Source organism: Haliotis asinina, chromosome 8 (genome assembly GCF_037392515.1).
Source record: "Haliotis asinina isolate JCU_RB_2024 chromosome 8, JCU_Hal_asi_v2, whole genome shotgun sequence".
NCBI classification, from domain to species: domain Eukaryota; kingdom Metazoa; phylum Mollusca; class Gastropoda; order Lepetellida; family Haliotidae; genus Haliotis; species Haliotis asinina.
Genome location: NC_090287.1, coordinates 6091555 through 6110270, shown reverse-complemented (window position 1 = coordinate 6110270; position 18716 = coordinate 6091555). Strand labels below are relative to the sequence as shown.

Here is an 18716-nt window from a genome sequence, read left to right as displayed (position 1 = left end):
AATGAATCACATACTTAAAGGACATATAAGTCCTTTTCTATGACAACATCTGTTTATAGGATCATATTTTCAAAAGTGCTCTTAAACATTTCCTTTACCAGTCATTCCACAAAGCATTTCCTATTTTCGTCTGTCTAATATGGTTCAACTCTTTCTTGTTAGTTTCAAGTTGAATCTATGACTGAATCAAAAGCATGTATCACTTGTGCACTTGTTTTCAGCTATCCAGTAAAAGTCCCCACTTCATGCTTTTACAGTCTCCACATACAATATCCATCTGCTTCCATACATGTTTCCATGACACCATCTCCAGCTGTTTCTCTTTATCCAACCACCACTTTCCTCCTCCATGGCTGACATTTACATATCTCTCTGCCTCAGGAGACAACATATTACTAACACTATTTCCCTACCGAGTTCCTCCAGATAAACAGTCTCTCACGCCTACCACACAGATGGGCCAGTCCAAAGACAGAATTGTGGGCTCTTTGATGTAAGTAATCATTTAACCCACATCTTCAGGCTAATATTATCCAGCTTGATCTGACGTAAAAAATGTGTCGATGAAGTAGGCGTGGTCATTTTGTTCCATAAACATCACATCCTGACATAACATGGCTGCCGCAGGTAACGCACATTGAATGTTTGCAGACACTGCTCACCTCTGACATTTATCCTCATGACTGGAGGGCCGTTGCTTTCTTCTCGGCTACGGTAGAACACAACATGTGTGTCTTTGAATGTCGCCCAGTATCGCTTGTAACTTTTTAGTGTTATTCTCTTCGGCCTGGAAGCAAAATAATTAGTGAGTTAACATTTTCAATGGTCTTGGACAGCACTGGTTGAATTCCAGTGATCAGTGGCTTCACTGAAATAATTTTCTGACATTGAAATATTATGTATATTTGCACTGATCTGAAAAAATATTTCTCTTTGTTCCTGCAGTAGATGCACCAGAAAGTAATGTAAAACTCTAATAATTATCGCTGACAATGTTATACATCAAAAAATGCTGAATTAAGACAGTATAAATATGTTCTTTACTTTTGTGTTAAAATTCAGATTGTGCATGGTATGCTCAGTGTCACTATACTATGCACTGGGGAAAACATATGAATAAATTATTGCTTGTATATTGAGCACCCCTCTTTGTGATGTTTTTGGTGATAAAAGGTGAGTTGTCAATGGACAAATAAAAATATTCCTCACTGTGCTATTACTTCATAGTTTGTACTCACTTTAGGAACTTGACATAGTCTCCAAGTTCTGGTATATGTGTGATATCACCGGCGTTGGAAACGGAAGTCCCCTCCAGAGATTCCTGGAGATCTTTGAGAGCAGCATCAATGTCATCCTCCTCATTGTTCATCGTCTCGATGTCCGGCTGAGGCAGACCTGACTGTCGCTGAATCTGAAACTATGGACACAGGAGAGCACAGGTAACATCTTTGTCTTTAATTTTTCACTTGATTGTATCTGTTCTCTACAATTTCAAACACATAGGCTCAGTGTTGCTTTAGTCTTACCTTTCATATTTCGCAAACATGTCAAGCATTATCTGTACTCATGCCCTCGCTTCAAGCATGACAGAAGGATGTTGATGAAGAAATCAGATGGATTACCTGTAAAGCAGCAAACATCATCATTTCTTCCTCTGTACACTCAATCTCCTCGGCCATCAGTGCCCATTTGGCCTGCTCATACACTTGGTTGATACGGATTGCATCGTACTGAAACAAAAGCACAACTGTTTGACAGGGTGACACAGATAACATTATTATGAAGAACCAGACAACAGCAGGTACCAAAAATAGAGAGAGTGGTTCCTAACTCACTCACAAACAGTATTAACTACACTTCTATGTGAACCTACCAAAACAGGTCTAATAACATACGCTTTATACCTATAAAGCGTGATCAGGTTAATATTTACTTAGCAAGTGGAGAATACATGCCCTTAGCAACAGTGACATTAAATATCGAAGACTGTTTTCGACAAAGACAATAAAATGTGGCAAAAGTGATGTTTTTACATAAACTTTTTAGACCTTATCTATTAAAGAACACATCAAAGTGCATGTCTGGACCCTTTCTAGGGATGTTGTAGAGCAGGAGTGTGGTTGTATCCAGTATCAGGTTTCATATCTTTACCTTAATGACTAGCATATTAAATCCTGACAAAGTGTAGTGAGGCAAGCATACATTAGTTCCTGTCAAAGTATTGCAGTCTTTATCACCTTTACAAGTATTGAGTGTGTCCAACTGACACCAAGACAACAAAGTATATCCAGAGTTCATCATACCAATATTCCACTCTTATAACTCATTGTTGTTTCCAGCTAGTTCTCTCATATTACCTCAGTGTTTAAGTACCATACTCAACTTCTAATGGCCTCCTCCATGCAGCAAACGGTACACTTAATATGTGCGTGTTATATACTAAATATGACAGATTGGCCAGCATTTATGATGACAGTAATTTGAAATGTCAACACAAATGGGTCCTATTTCAGAGAGATCAATGTCACACTAAACAGGCTGTGTATGAAAGGTGACCTCTGAACTGCTGGCAAATGTCACTGCAGCGAGTGAGTGAGTGAGGAAGGGAGAAGGGGAGGGAGGGATGGAGAGAGGGAGCTGTTGAATCCATTCTACACAAATAATTGAGAAGTTTCTCTGTATATCATCGATTAACACCTAAGTCACATTTGTCCTGGACTAATACATTTCAATGAAGCCGTTTTCTCACAGACCTGCGTCCAGTATAACTGTACAATGTCTATAAGAGATGTGTGTCCACTCTACATGCGCAGTTTTATCTGAAACTTGTGGCCACTGACTCATTAAAGCTGGCTTCACTGTCTTTCCAATCAGGATAAATTGTATTCATGGCCTAATCAGATTTTAATGAGCTGGCTAAGAAAGATACCAAGTGCGGATCAAGCTTTCACAGGTCTAGGAAATGACCTCCCACTAAGTGCACTTCATCAACTATGTGTTTCTCATTGCTGAGGCTCTTGACACTATGGTGTGGGAGTGTAGGGGAAGCGGATTATGTTCAAACAACACTACACAAATGAAGCATACAGATGGCCCATTATACACGCTTGATATTTAGTATTTCCTTAAATGGTTACAGTAAAAGGTTTCTTTTAGAAAAAAGACAGTGTCTATCATAAAATGAAGACAAACAGTTAAAATCTGTGGGTTATAAATACTCGATACAACATCCAACTTCAATTAACCATAAAAAATTCTTATTCCAATAGAACAGCCCTCGTCCCTTTTGAGGAGTTACAGCAGTTCATTTCATACTTTCAGTCATGCATATATTTAACCATTTTCGTTCTCTGAATTCTAACTTAATGTTAAAATTGCTACTTACGTTTAATGTTAAAATTGCTACTTACGTTTAAAAAGCACCACATAAATTCGATCATGTGAGTAACTTAGAAAAGAAACAGTCACTCTAAGACTAAAATAGCTGAGGGTGAGTGAGAATAGTTTTACACTGCTTTTATCAATATTCCAGCATCCGGTGCATCCACGTTGACGATCAGAAAATTGAGTGTTTGCCAGATATGATAGATTTGAAAAACATATAGAGGCCATGAGAAGGAAAAAAAATTCTCATTTCTTTCTTTTTTTCGCTATGCATGGTCCCAGATTCCTGTTATAATGGTGAAGAACATCTCCATTCCATCTGGCTCTTTCATTGCTGCATCTTCAACAGCAGATGACAGAAAGGATCCCAAATTACCATTACAACCCTCACTACTTGCCACCGACAGCCATCTCAGTTTGGCAATTTGACCAAAGACCAAACTGGAAAGGAGATCAGAGGTTATACCCCTCCCCATGGACCAACACTTTATTTTCACAAAATCAACAACACCTCCGAATTTGTTTTGTAGGTTTCTTTGTGATTGTATTGAAGACTTTGATTGATCTTCAAAACATGTACAATCAAGCCTTACATGTAAGAGATGGAGACTGAGGCAAAAGTAAAACAACATATATACTGTTCAAAGTAATGTTTATAGTCTACATTCCATAATCCAACAAAACCTTTTTACATAAAGTATTCAGATGATTAGCTGATAACTAAAACTGATGCGAAGACAGTAAAAAGCTACAGCACATTTTCAAATTTCAATCTTGTCGTGCAAACCTGGAGTAACATTAACAAACCAGCTAATCATGCAAAAACCCTTTCCAACCTCTCTCTTTCTTCTTCCCCCCCCTCCCCCCCCAATCCTCCTCCTCCCTATCCCACTAACATTCTTCATATCTCCACCTCCCCTACCCCCCTCCCTCCTGAAACAAGACCCTACCTAGTCGCCAGCTTGTTTCTCTGCTGGCTGCATCAGGAGGGTTGGATTACAATCACATTTGGCTATCTTTCATAGGCTATCTGCAGGGTAAGCATGTCAAAACACACATAAACACATTTCTTGTCACTGCTGTGAACCGCCTATCTCAAAATTCTGAGATACATGTTTCTTTAAGTGCTTCCTTTCTGCTGTATCTTAAAAATCAGTGGTGATCCAGTTGTGACTTCCCCTGGCATATAAAGAAGGTCTTCTGACTCTTGTCTCCCCACCTTCCCATTTGACTCTTGCCAACCCCCATCCCAAATTCCTTGTTTCTAAATCCCAACCCTACCCCTAAAAAACTTGTGACTATTCTGGGATCCCACTTTTGCCTCCCCGGATCCCAACTTCTGCTTCCCCATGCAAGATCCCACTTCTGACTCACTTTCCCAGTCCACTACTTCTGGTGCCACCAGTTCCCCACTTCTGATTCTCTTAGGTTGCTACTTCTGACTTCTTCCCCAGCACTCTGCTACTGACTCTCCCTGGACCCCCCTCCTGACTGCCCTCGTATCCACTCCTGACTTCCCATACTCTTACTTCTGACTCTGTCCCTTACTTCAGATTCCTCAAGATTGCAAAGTAAGTGATTCATCCTTTCAAATCTAGGTATATCTTATCTGGTAGTCTAAAAAAAATGTCAATATTCCTTACTCAGGATGATACAGTTTATCTCAATGTTACGGAAACTTTTTAATGTTTTTCCTGATCCAATATCCTTAGAGGTGTCATGGAAAGAATGTGATGTGCTTATAAACAGATTCAGCGTTTAACAAGTTTGCATTTCATGTACACTAAATCTAGCTAGATGAATGTGAGAGTGTTTAAACAAAATCAGCCAACAAACTACTGCCCAAGTATCCAAGCTACAGGCAGTCAGGGATCAGGTAACACTCACAGCCTGAATGCTTGGATAATGGATAATGCTGAACTAGACCTCTGAATAATACAGAACTGGAACCTTGGATAATGGATAATCCTGAACTAGATCCTTTGATAATACAGAACTGGAACCTTGGATAATGGATAATCCTGAACTAGATCCTTTGATAATACAGAACTGGAACCTTGGATAATGGATAATCCTGAACTTGATCCTTTGATAATACAGAACTGGAACCTTGGATAATGGATAATCCTGAACTAGATCCTTTGATAATACAGAACTGGAACCTTGGATAATGGATAATCCTGAACTAGATCCTTTGATAATACAGAACTGGAACCTTGGATAATGGATAATCCTGAACTTGATCCTTTGATAATACAGAACTGGAACCTTGGATAATGGATAATCCTGAACTTGATCCTTTGATAATACAGAACTGGAACCTTGGATAATGGATAATCCTGAACTAGATCCTTTGATAATACAGAACTGGAACCTTGGATAATGGATAATCCTGAACTTGATCCTTTGATAATACAGAACTGGAACCTTGGATAATGGATAATCCTGAACTAGATCCTTTGATAATACAGAACTGGAACCTTGGATAATGGATAATATGGAAAAAGAGTCATCTGAAGATGACATATCCCCCTCCCCCACTCCTCCTACTGAAAGGACAAATCATCTGACAGTTACTTGATGTTTTCTTAGATTAACTTTAAATCATTTCCATGGAAGTCATGAAAAATATGAATGCCACATATCTGTAAACAGTGAAAGGCACCACTTCAAGATTTGTCTCAAATATCTGCCAAGAATATGAAAGATATCAAATGGTTTTCCAGTTGTGCTCCAGAAACGAAGCCTATCCCTCCATTTTGAGACTAAGTCAGAATCGTTTCCACTGAAACTGGGAAAAATGATAAATCACAAAAATCTGTAAATAGCAAAAGGCACCACTTTTGCCAAGTTTTGCAGAAAGATATTTAGAAGTTTTTGAGTTGTGCTCCGGAAACACAGCCCATCCCTCCATTTAAGACTAAGTCCGAAATGTTTCCATGAAAATCATGAAAATAATAAATCACAAAAACCTGTAAATAGCAAAAGGCACCACTTCAGGTTCTGACAGATATATCTACCAAGTTTTGCAGCAAATATAGAACGGTTTTTGAGTTCTGCTCCGGAAACGAAACACACCCCTCACTTTTGATGACTATATCCCCCCGCATTACATGTCAGGGGGTAACAACTGGAACCTTGAATCATTATCAGAGCAGACTGGAAGTTTTTATGTGTAGTTTCCTGTTCTCATACTGCACTGATCAGATGCTATGTTCCTCTGCGATACCTACATAATACAGTAGACGTAACATTTTCTAGTGAAGGCACCCTTTGTATCAGATAGCCCTACAGCTCTCCCGCACAGGTAGCAAGTAACTGAGCTATAACCTCCCACCCTTGTTTACCATCACAAAGATTACACTCCTGTATTCATGTGTGCAGGTCAGGTTTCACAGAAAATGTTTTTTGAACACATGGATTTCCTTCTATGCAATTTGGAAATCCCCATACCTTACTTAACGAAAGTATTATGAGTTTCAGGTAAGTATTATGGCCCATTACACCTACACTACGGTCCATTAAGGCCACCGCCACTGTGACAAGGTGTAATGCTGGCAGTGTACATACACCATTAGCTTCACACAGAGGACACTACCTACAGTCTTCTTCATGGGCCTCCTATTGTTGCCAGACACATCAGCTTACACACCTTTGGGCAAGGTATAGTTTAGAAAGGTCTGGATCCTAAATGTAACACCATGCACTTAAATTATCATCTAGGGGGTCATATAACTAGTAGGCTACAATGTCTGCCATCAGCGTACGAAGTCGCATGTTCGAAGGATGAATGTACACAATGAAACTTGCAGCCAGTATGTCTCGTTGATCTGTGTATGTTTATGCAAGACTCAAATACCTGCTTTTGTTTCACCATGTCTGAAGTTTACGTCTGGTTTAATTTCTGCAAGTGATGTTTGGAGCATGTAACCAGAGTCTGTGTCTTTTGGAAACTTTATCTGTGTCTGGAGTTTTTTTCTACAGGCTGACTTTAGCTTATACATGAGTGTGTCTGTATCGAGAATCTGTGACTTTCATCTCTCTCTGGAGTCTATGACTGACATATTTCTGGTGCCTGTGACTGTCATATGAGTTTGAAGTCTTTGACTGATGACTGACATAGGTCTGGTGCCTGTCATATGTGTCTGTGATGTATACTGGGAGTGTGTCTGGAGCCTAGAGTATCTTTCTGGAGTCTGCTGCTGACAGGTCTCAGAGATATTCTTACCTTAGGACTGAGGTCGTAGAATGAGTAGTACTTGAACTTCAACAGGATGTAGTCGTTCTCCCTCACACCCTGCTCCATCAGTGACCGGGAAGAGTCTAACCATCTGCAAGGCCACAAACAACATGACTAGCATTCAAAAACTTGGACAATTCAGAAACAAACAATGAATGCTAAAAACCAATCAAAACAAGGAACCTTTGTTGCATTGCTATGACAACAGGTCCTAAACAATCAACCTTCTCTTAGGAGGTCACCCTACTTGTAGGAAGTGACCTAAAATATCAAGCTGCCGAGATCGGAGATGCTTGGTTGTACTTCATCATGCCTCACATCATCGGTCATTGCTCACAACATTCATCCACTGGTTTCTACAGTCCACATTCAATCATTTTCATGTCTATGAAAACAGGTGCACCACTGCTGAGTGCACCGACTAAACAACAATCAAACAAACCCCAATATGTTCAATGTTTTTCTGTTACTAAATGACATCCTGAAATTAACCATGAACACTGAAATAAATGAAACAGACCGAGTAACCAGAACATCAAGAATAGTAACACACAACAATAAGAAACGGTAAACTTGGTTAAGGCATTATTACAGGGCTAATCAGGAGTAGTCTGTCGTACATATCCAAGAAAGCCCATGCAAGTCTAGAAAATGTGGCAAGTCTAGATTCCCTTAGCTTCTGAAAATGAAGAAAGTCTCAGGGTTCCATTTCATTATATTATTATTTTTTAACTATGAACTTTTTAAGTAAAATATGTTCACTTCAGAGACTAGTTGTTAGTCTAAAGCAGGAGTATATTTGAATGAGTTTTAATGACTTTTACCTCCCTTGATTCCTGTAAACAAGCTTATCAGTTATCAGCCTCATGGTTCTGGTTATCACAGATTTAAATTCCAAGTCAGCCAGCTCCTCAAACAGTGTTTATTTCATTCTTTCAACAATATTTGCATTCAAATTACAGATAACAGCCTTATCAGTTTGACAGATTTTCCAAACTTCAGCCACAGTGTAATGTGACCCTAATAATGAGAACCCCTGCTACTCATGAAAAACAAGGGCTATACTATCTATACTGTCCAGCATTGTCTCAGGTATTTCCATAGAATGACCAGGGAAATTTGGATTTCAGACAGTTGTCCTGCACTCTCAAGGAATGGAATGCAATTAACAGATTTCTATTTGAAACGAACATGATTAATCAACTTCTACTGCATGTCATGGCATTTTCATTTCATTTCTGTGTTTTGTCTGGAGGAACATGTTTATTCTCAATTATTAAGATTTCAATTTTCCAAAAATGTGTAAACTTATGCATATCAATAACAATGACTTCATTCAGATTTGGCATTAAACACCTGACTTGACTCAGTTAGTTCCAGGGCTGTAAGCCTCAGTACATTATTCCGTATGTTTGAGTGGATGCCCCAGTGCACCCATGCGAGGTACCTGCTCATTTTACACACATGCTTGTGTGTCTAATGACGGAACAACTTCCAGATGGGCAGTTACTGATAATTCTCTGCATGGGAGGTGGAACCATTATTCCAGTAATTGAGAACAATTGAACAGGGATTGTTTGTGAAATATGCACACAAACAATTCAACCAGTAGTAATAACCTCAAGAGTATCTGTGTTCAGGCGTTTCACTGTAGATTAAACAATGATTGGGAATATGTTAAGCACCCTCCTCATGGATTGTGTATTTGTATCAGCCGTTGGCAATCGTCTTTTCTTGAATTTCCTCTTCAAAAATTTACCTCCTCTTTAAATCTATTTCATATCAATGAGTTTGTCAGAGTTAAATTGAAATTATGTCTCTAATGAAGTCAAAGATATTGTTTTAACTATAGTTTGTTCTACCATTTCAGCTAAAACATACGGCATGTAACCATGACAAGAAAAAATACAATTTGTTTAATCTGTCAGTTCATAATACATGTGGTCATAACAAACAGCTTACTTTCCATATCAGGAAGGAATCTTAATATTTCAGGTTTGATAAACAGAATGTATATTACCAGAACGTGTTATACCATTTAGTGAAACCATTTTGCCACATTCTTATTTTTTGACATTACTGGTGAGTTTTCAGAAATGAGGGAATCTTACGCGCAGTTAATCCTCGCTTTTTCTGTGAAGTTCTTTGGTCTGTACAAGTACTGGAAGGCCTCCTTAGCCGCGACTGGTGGACTGTTGGCCAGTGACGACTCCATCATACCCTCGAAGGAGAGACTGTACATGGACCCCGGGGACATGGTGCCGTTAAATGTGCTGTATGGGGACACTGACGACATACTGTGGGGGCTGCGGATCAGGGTATTCTGCAACATCAACATCATCATCATCATCATCGACAAAAGAGTCATAATCATCACTGGGATGCTCCCCACAATCACCATCATCAACTTAGCACCACCATCATCAACATCATCTGCAAGTCCACATTTTAGACTAAGAACTGCCTTTCAAAGTAATCATAGTACTGACAAAAAGTATAGACCCCAAATCTTACAGCGTTCTTACACTAACTCGTATCATATCAACAACTAGTGGATCCACATTACTACAGGTCTTCAGCAATCCTTCCTCATTGGCACAGATGAACCAGGTTAGTGATTACGTCACCATATGTGCCATACCTACATGGTGCAGACACTTGTAAACAATATCAGTCACTGGATTGTCCGGTATTTACAGGCCATAATCATATAGATCAAATATTGTGAGCGACATCAAATGCAATAACATATAATATCACTTCCTGGGGTAAGGGTAGTTAGATCTAGCCACTAGACAGTGTCCAACACTGATAGTATATCGCAATATACACTGGACAAAATAAGTTAGGGATATTGGTATTTTTATGACTGATATTTCATCAGTGTGTCAATGAATAAATACATCATTATTTATAATTTCAGAATTTACAAATATCCCTGACTATTTTTGTCCAGTATATAAGGATATCCCCAATAATGTATGTTTATCGAAGGGCGGGGCTGACATTGTTACAGATTGCAATAAATAAAGCTAAGATCCCTAATAATGTGTGTACCGAGGGTGATGGTCCGATGGGACTCCGACTGGGGTAGGGGCTGAGTTTCCCATCCAGGCTTCCTGATGAAGACTGTAGAGTTCCATTAGCACTGAGTGTTCCAGATACATTAGATTCTCCATGTTTCTTTTTCCGGACAGCCTCCTTAACTACTCGCTTGAGGTCATCCTTGTCCATCCGGACCATGAGGGACACTTCCTCTGGGTGACGGATACCTGTAACAGATAGAGGAGTGAGTGCTACACCTGCATTTGCTGAGCCAGATACACCTGTTGTGGTTCAACCTGACACACCTGAACCGATTCAACTTGATACATCAGAAGTGTTTTAGTCAGAAACTTGCAAACTGCATTTGCAAATGTTCCATCCAAAGGAAAATGATGAAACTTTCTACTTTAAAGTTGTGACTAATGTATCATGAACATAAACCTCCTGGAGTCTTCAAGAAATATTCAGTCAACTTTTCTGTGAGTGAAGTGAGTTTTCTAAGACTTAAACACATTGACCTGACAACTTCTATATGCTCAGCTGTCAAGTGTTTCAAACACTGAAACAGCAGTTCCAAAATCATCTGCGTTTGATTATGAGAAAATGTGATCAATTGCTTGGTTGCTTGGTCACTGCGCCCAATCTTTGATTATTTCAATTAATGGGATCACCACTAACGTTAGCAGTGGAAAGACATTGATCCAAATGCATGTGTACACCAGAAATCACAGAACAGAAAGAAAATTATATATAGAAAGAAAATAAGCAAAACAATCATTATTTTGTGAAGTGACAGATCAATAGACAGGATACATACACTAAACCATTATCTGAGCTACTCAAACAGTGGAAATAGGCTACAGATTTACCCTGCAAACACCTCGCTGCTGATGTTGGTTTACTCTCGTTTAATTACAAGAAACAATAAACATACATAGCCCACATAGCCCCTGCCAGTATTGAAGGGAATTGATGGATAGGCATTAGAAGACATGGGAACATATCAGTAGAAGCAGGTCAATCATCATCACATGAAACACTGCCATTACCTTGGAATATCAATCAGTCCCACTTGGTAGTTTCACATCTGACATGAACTGACTAAGCAGTCTTGTCGATAGTTTAGCAACGTTATCAATCATGTTGAGGAAACGACAGGGTCAGGCACAGCAGTGTGTGAGGGAGTTTGGGTAGCAATATTCCAACAGTGTCATTGCAGAGAACACCTAACACTGTTCCATATACTGTGAACGGGACAGGAAGTAAAGACAGGGGTGGTGACAAATAATATAAGAGGAGTGAGGACAGAGTAATGCTTCTTCCTATTCAGGAAATATGGAAGCAGGACAGTGCATATGGGCTTGAGTGAGTGAGTGAGTGAGTGAGTGAGCAGGTGGGTGGGTGAATAAAACTTCATTCAAGTTTTAGAAATCTGCCCTGAAACCCATGGTGTGGGGTACAGACAAACCCAAAATTGTGAATACAGAGTGAGTGAGTCAGAAAGTGAGTTCAGTTTAAAGCTGCTTTTAGATATATTACAGCAATATCAAGGTGGGAGACACCAGAAATGGGTTTCACACACGTGGGGAATCAAACCTGAGCTTTTACCATGACGAGCAAACGCTTAAGCCATTAGGCTATGCTACTGCTCCCTAAGTTGGGAAAATCTTGGTTTTAAAACCACAATGACAGGAGGTTTCTACTGACTTAAGGGTCAAAACTTTACTGTGCCTCAGTCAAATTAGACACATTACAAACCAAGACCATGACAGCTAAAGTCTCGAGAAAAAACAGGCATACAGGGTAAATAAGAAATGAACAATCACTTCCTCATCTGTCAAAAACACAGAGCCTGTAGAACACTGTCAATAGCATCAAGCTCTTGGGACATTTTTATGGTTGTTTCAATAAAGGAAATGAAGGACCTCAAACCATGACCAGACCTTAATGTTTACTTCTGATGTTGGTGATTGTGCAACTGCAGAATTCAACAGAGAATTATTCTTGAAATAGACATGATTCAGGCTGTGAGTGTTCTTGTTAGAGCAATACATCAATCTAACGGTCCAATACAAATGTTTGTTTTACCAGCAGACATGCATTGATGTATGGGTTTACGACATGTAGGAATATGGATTATTTGCACAAGCAATCAGTGGAAACGATGTGGCATTATCCCAGGAAAAGACAAGTGAGTCTCCATTGACGAAAGAAAAGGTAACTGATTTTGCTACAAAATGTCTTGAAATGATGCCTTTTGTCTACTGTCAACATAGCTTTACATGGAAGTATTCAACAATACCCTGATCAAAACTCTACCTGTCAAATCACGCTATCTCATGCCAAGAGATACTAAGGTCTACCTGTACCTCTCTCTTACAGATAATTTGGTTATAGGTAACTAGGTTGACAGTGAATATGGTAAAACAAAGCACATTTCTCAACCACACATACTTAAAAAAAACCCGAAAATTAATCAATCCATTGTCCAGCGAGCAAGTTCAGAAAACACCCAGCATCATTTTAAAGTAAACAGTAACTATATTCATGTGAACAAACAAATGCATGTCATAGCAAGAAATCCACCAGCTCAGAGTTAACATACATTACATAAGACATGTGTAACTACTGTAAATATGTCATGAATACAATTCGAATGTCCATGCATTGTTTAAGCAGCCGGGGCGCAGGAAACAAAAAGGGCATGACAGGACCAGCAGCTATAAACATTCATTGTAAGCAAGGTCTTGGTTGTCATATTCAGTTTTTACTTATTTTGGACCTCCCTGACTTCTCTTCATCTCCAGCATCCCCAGCAGCCCAAATGTAGGTCAGCACAGATTCCCTACATTCCATGGCTCACCTGTTAACGAGCTTATCTTGTCTGTTTACCTGTCAACCCATCCCCCTAGTCACAGGGTCACACCTAGTTAATGTCACTATACCTGCTGGGTCAGAGACTGCAAGTCTTGTAGTAGGCACTCCTACAGCTAGATGTAGATGTGTGTGGTAGGAGCTTGTAGTAGGCACTCCTACAGGTAGACGTAAATGTGTGTGTAGTGGGGCTTGTAGTAGGCGCTCCTACAGGTAGATGTAGGGGTGTGTGTGGTGGGGCTTGTAGTAGGCACTCCTACAGGTAGATGTAAATGTGTGTGTGGTGGGGCTTGTAGCAGGGACTCCTACAGGTAGACGTAAATGTGTGTCTGGTGGGGGGTTATAGTAGGAAAGGAGAGAGAGACAGAGAGAGGAGAGAAAGAGAAAACGAGAAAAAGAAAGTGAGACTGATATTAGTTTAATACACCATATACACGTTGACAGAGCTTGGCTGACTGTCTTTCCTACACGTTTCACACACATCTACGGCACAGAGGAAAGGCTATGAGTGTAGTCTTCAATGAAGTGAAGCTGTGGAAACCACTTGGCCACCAGAGCTACTCGTGGTCTAAATAACTGAAATAATCAAAGACTGGTCACAGTGACTAAAAAACCAAGCAATTGATCATGCTTTCTCATACTCAAACAGTTTTTGAACACATGTTTTATTAACAACATTTTTACAAGGTTGGTTGTGTCTGTTACATTTCATACAGCACTACAAGCTCATTCCTTGTCATTATTGAATTTATAATTGACTCTGGGAAATGTATGTTCCTAACATACTAATCATCCTTAAAGTTGTGACATTTGTGAATGCATTTTGTGCAATTTGCAAAAAAAAGAATGAAAAAAAAAACTGAATATTTTTTTGTGCATTAACAAATACAACCAGGAGTATTTGATAAATGGTGATCACCAATTTCTTTCAGTGACTGATTGGTTGTCATGAACCAATCATCAACAGCGAGATTTTAAACCCATTCCCAACACTAACCAGAGCCCAGTATACTCTACAGTTGACTTACTGATTTGAAAAGTATACTATACATTGTAAAATTTGCTTCATCCACAGACTTGATCCAAAACCATGATAAATGTGTGATCACATATCCAATAATACAGTCATCTCCTGTCCCAGGAGAGAAGCAATCTCTCAGAATGGATAAAAACATGACTCATTGATGTTAAACTTCAGCAGGACAATCCACCCTTTTCCCACAGCCAACAAGAAGTAAGCTACAAGCACCGGTACAAGCTGTACAAATCCCCTGACAATTCCACAACATGCTGACTCAGCAGTATTTCTATTTCCATCAGCCAGGAAGTCCGCTAATTTCACTGCATCATCTGTAATTGCTTTCCAATCACTTCAGCAGGTCCCCCTGCACAACCAGTTGGAGCATGTAACGGCAACATTGTATTTACTCAACCACTTGGTGGTGCTGTTAATAACACTGCATGCAGTATGAAGATATCTGACATGCTGTACGGAGCATGATACAATGTATTCTGTTTTTAAGACACTTTATTACATTTCAGGTCAGGCTGACTTTGTAATTAATATATTCCATGTCAGAAACTTGCGTAATATTTCACACAAAGTTTGACATATATATCACCCCGATTCTGTATCAGAACATCCGACAAATCTTCATCCTCCAGAGAGCAATAACTCACATATGGAGATAGATTCAGTGGTGCCTTGAACGCAATTTCATGGCTTTGAATAGAATCATACTTCAATATAACAGATTTGAAACATAATTTCAATGTTGTCTCAGAGCCTGGTGAGTGAGGGAGTGTGAAAGTTTAGCTTTTCACCACACTCAGCAATATGCAAGTTACATGGCGGCCTGTAAACAACTGAGTCTGGCACAGACAATCCAGTGATCAACAGCATGAGCATTGATCTGCGCAATATGGAACTGATGACACGTGTTAACCATGTCAGCAAGCCTGATCGATCCCGTTAGTCGTCACTTACGACAAGCAGAATCGCCTTTTGTGGCAAGCATGGGTTGCTGAAGACAAAATCTACACCACATCTTCATAGGCACAGAGCCTGGTTTAATGAGTCAAGAACTTAAGCTGCTGCAGCCATTATCACACAGGCACAGGCACAGGCATAGTGCTGACAACACAAAGATGATAATCTGTTTGAATCCGATCAGCAGATCCAGGCATGACTTGGGGCAGTAACTGCAGTGTGAATTAGCATGTCCTTAAACACCAGTTTCTCGTGTGTTATGATGTGAAAGAATGATAGCCTCAATAACCACACAGCAATATCTGCCTTAGACATGACAATTTACGAGTCATCATGACTCCCTGGTGTCTTGAGAGGAAGTCATGGACATGTCTTGGGGAGTCAACTTTACCATGGAACTTTCATCAAGACATAAACTGTATAGTGACAATAAAAAAAATCAAGGTAAAGCAGGTCAGGTATTTAATCAGCACTGAGCAGTTAAATGACACACAACAAACTAAGTAGTTTTAAACAACAGCAAATCATTACAAGCTTGATTATCTGAACACAGGGCCCATTGCATCAACAATGACACAAGCATTTCATTTCACTGCATATTTGAGAAAAATTTGTGCATCAAAGACCCAGGTTTTCTGCCTCAGGACAAACATTGACACAGGATGACAAGCAGTATGGAAGATAATAACCACAAAGTCAGAAAGTTTGGTCTCATCCAGCAACACTTCTTTTCTGTCACATAAACTCTGTTTGCACTAATCCATATGTTCAAAATAATATCCACAGAAAATGATGCCAAATGGCAATTTGGGGCTTGTGGAGCATCTTGTTCAACTGCTTGTATCACGACACTATGTATCATGAGATGTCTAGTACAACACAACCTTATATACTGATGTTGTTCTGCAGTTTTCTTATTTGCATAAGAAATGTGGAGTTGCATGCATGAACCAAAATGCAGCACATCTAACCAATGAGCCTCACAAATACTCCCAGAACTATGACAACATCGCCTCCTGGTCCATCTCTATTTACCTATTGTCACATCCAAGGTAAAATACAAATATATATGTTTCAGTATTTAATAGCCACAGAGAAAAGGACCTTGATGTTCAAACCAGTCTATCACAACTGTACACCTGCAGGTTTCAGGCTTAAATACATCATACATAAGGTCACAGTTGGTCTCACTTTTCTCTCATCTGCAACTATGCCAACAAGTCTGCCTATTTCAAGATAAATATGCTCAAATTATAACAGTGTCTCCATGATAAAGCCAATTGGCCTAAATATTGCAAAAAATGACTCGCATAACCACCACTACAGCTTTGTTATAGGAGTTATTTTAAGATTCAGTATGTTTTGGTGATATTTAACGGCTGTTGTGGATGTGACTTCTGCACCAGATTGGTCTGCATGATAGACATGGTAGTTATTTATTTATCAAGTTTAGTCTGGTGACTGTTGTGTTCTTACCCTGTTGATATTTACATAACATGACATTTACACCTTGATAAAGACTTGCCTGACAGTCGCATATGACGATCCAGAGATTGGGTCTACACAAAGTGGCTTTGTCCTTCATCCTCTTTTTCAATATTATATATCACTCTCAAACCACTATCCCTGCTTTTAATCAGCTCATAATTCCAATATTTAAAATTCACATTTTGAAGTCAGAACAGTCATAAAGAAAGACATTTCCATCTGGCATTTTTCTGGCCAATAACATTTAATACTATTTGCTTTTTGCACAAAATGAATATGATCTAAGCAAACATACTACAAAGAAAAACACAAGAACCTCCACACAATCCTAAGACTTTGTCTAAAGAATGTGTTTCGTCATGTGCCATATCTCTTCCTGAGCTGCGATCTGCAAATATACTTCAAACAAATGTCAAAGGACACTTCAGAATTATTCAAAAGGTTACTAGTGGAGATTACTTCATTCTGTTTACTGATGGAGTGATATGGGTTTGATGTGTGCAGATGAAATGTGCAACCAGCAACATGATCACGGTGAAGCACACACCTCTAATCCTGTCTCTCCATCAGAATCACATACCAACCCTCAACAGAACAGTTCCATCTATTCACATATGCTGGATGATCCAGCCAACCCTTACATCCAGTCTGACCAACTCCTTGACCAGCGACTGGCCACTTTGATCTGACCAAGATGTAATGGATGAGGGATTATCAGAATCAGAGAGAAACCTACCGATGTCTGTGGCAACATCAATATTTTAAAGATTCCTTTTGTGGGTCAGGAACCACTCTAAGTGAGGTGTAAGTAGGTTAAACACACTGTGATGTGTGCTTGTTTTGTGAAAAATGGCAATGATGCACTTTAAGTCTTATCAAGATGATATTCTGTTTTGTATCTGTTGTGCTACTGATAAAGGGATGGCATAGGTCCATTATTCTCAGGGTGTTATCATTTCATGGCAGTGTAATCACAAAAACAATTGTGTTTACTATGGGACAGATAGATTTCTATTTTATGATCAACAGTAAATTTTGAAATCAATGCACCTCTAAAATAATGCTATTGGTGAATTCAGCTATAACTTTTTGTCAAGGTAGCCAAAATCTGCAACGAAAGACTGTGCAAAAATGTACATTTAATGGCTATTGAATGAATAGTTATTCCACTACTATAGAGATCTATGGGAACTATTTGGATTCACATAAGCTGCAAGGGAGGCACTACCTCTTGTCAACAGACAATTTAGAAAGGAAATGCAAGCCTAAAAGTAATGAGAGCAAAGACCACTCCCTTCTTTAGCAGCAACATCACCTGTAATATGTTTTAACATTTACATTCAGTAGACACCAGATACCACACATTAGAACCACACAAGGAAACCTGTTTACTGTATCATTTAAACAAAAATTAACGGTTCAAAAATATATGTTTCAACGCCACTTTTAGCAATATTCCGATATCATGGCAGGGGGACACCCAAAATGGGCTTCACACAAGGTACCAAAGTAGGGAATCAGACCCAGGTCTTCAACGTGACAAGCAAAACATCATAGAGACAAAACATGCAATGTATTTGACATTGAAGCAGCTCCTAACCTAGATTTGTTCACCCAGGAAGAATCCAACAATGTCTATGATCTATGTTCTATCTTATAAGTTATTGATGTAGTGACACCAGAATTTGGAAGGCA

The 18716-nt window shown here is 39.2% G+C and overlaps 1 protein-coding gene across 1 annotated transcript in view; it reads right to left on the bottom strand.

The window, feature by feature from the left end:
* The window catches only part of LOC137295451 (fermitin family homolog 2-like), an 81693-nt gene that overhangs the window by 5853 nt on the left and 57124 nt on the right, over nucleotides 1-18716 (bottom strand). Inside the window, exons 3-8 of the mRNA XM_067826830.1 lie at nucleotides 10682-10896; nucleotides 9736-9947; nucleotides 7613-7715; nucleotides 1623-1730; nucleotides 1239-1417; nucleotides 663-787 (exon numbers count right to left, since the gene is read on the bottom strand). Of these exons, the coding sequence (XP_067682931.1) occupies nucleotides 663-787; nucleotides 1239-1417; nucleotides 1623-1730; nucleotides 7613-7715; nucleotides 9736-9947; nucleotides 10682-10896 (942 nt within the window). The remainder of the gene's footprint in view (nucleotides 1-662; nucleotides 788-1238; nucleotides 1418-1622; nucleotides 1731-7612; nucleotides 7716-9735; nucleotides 9948-10681; nucleotides 10897-18716) is intronic.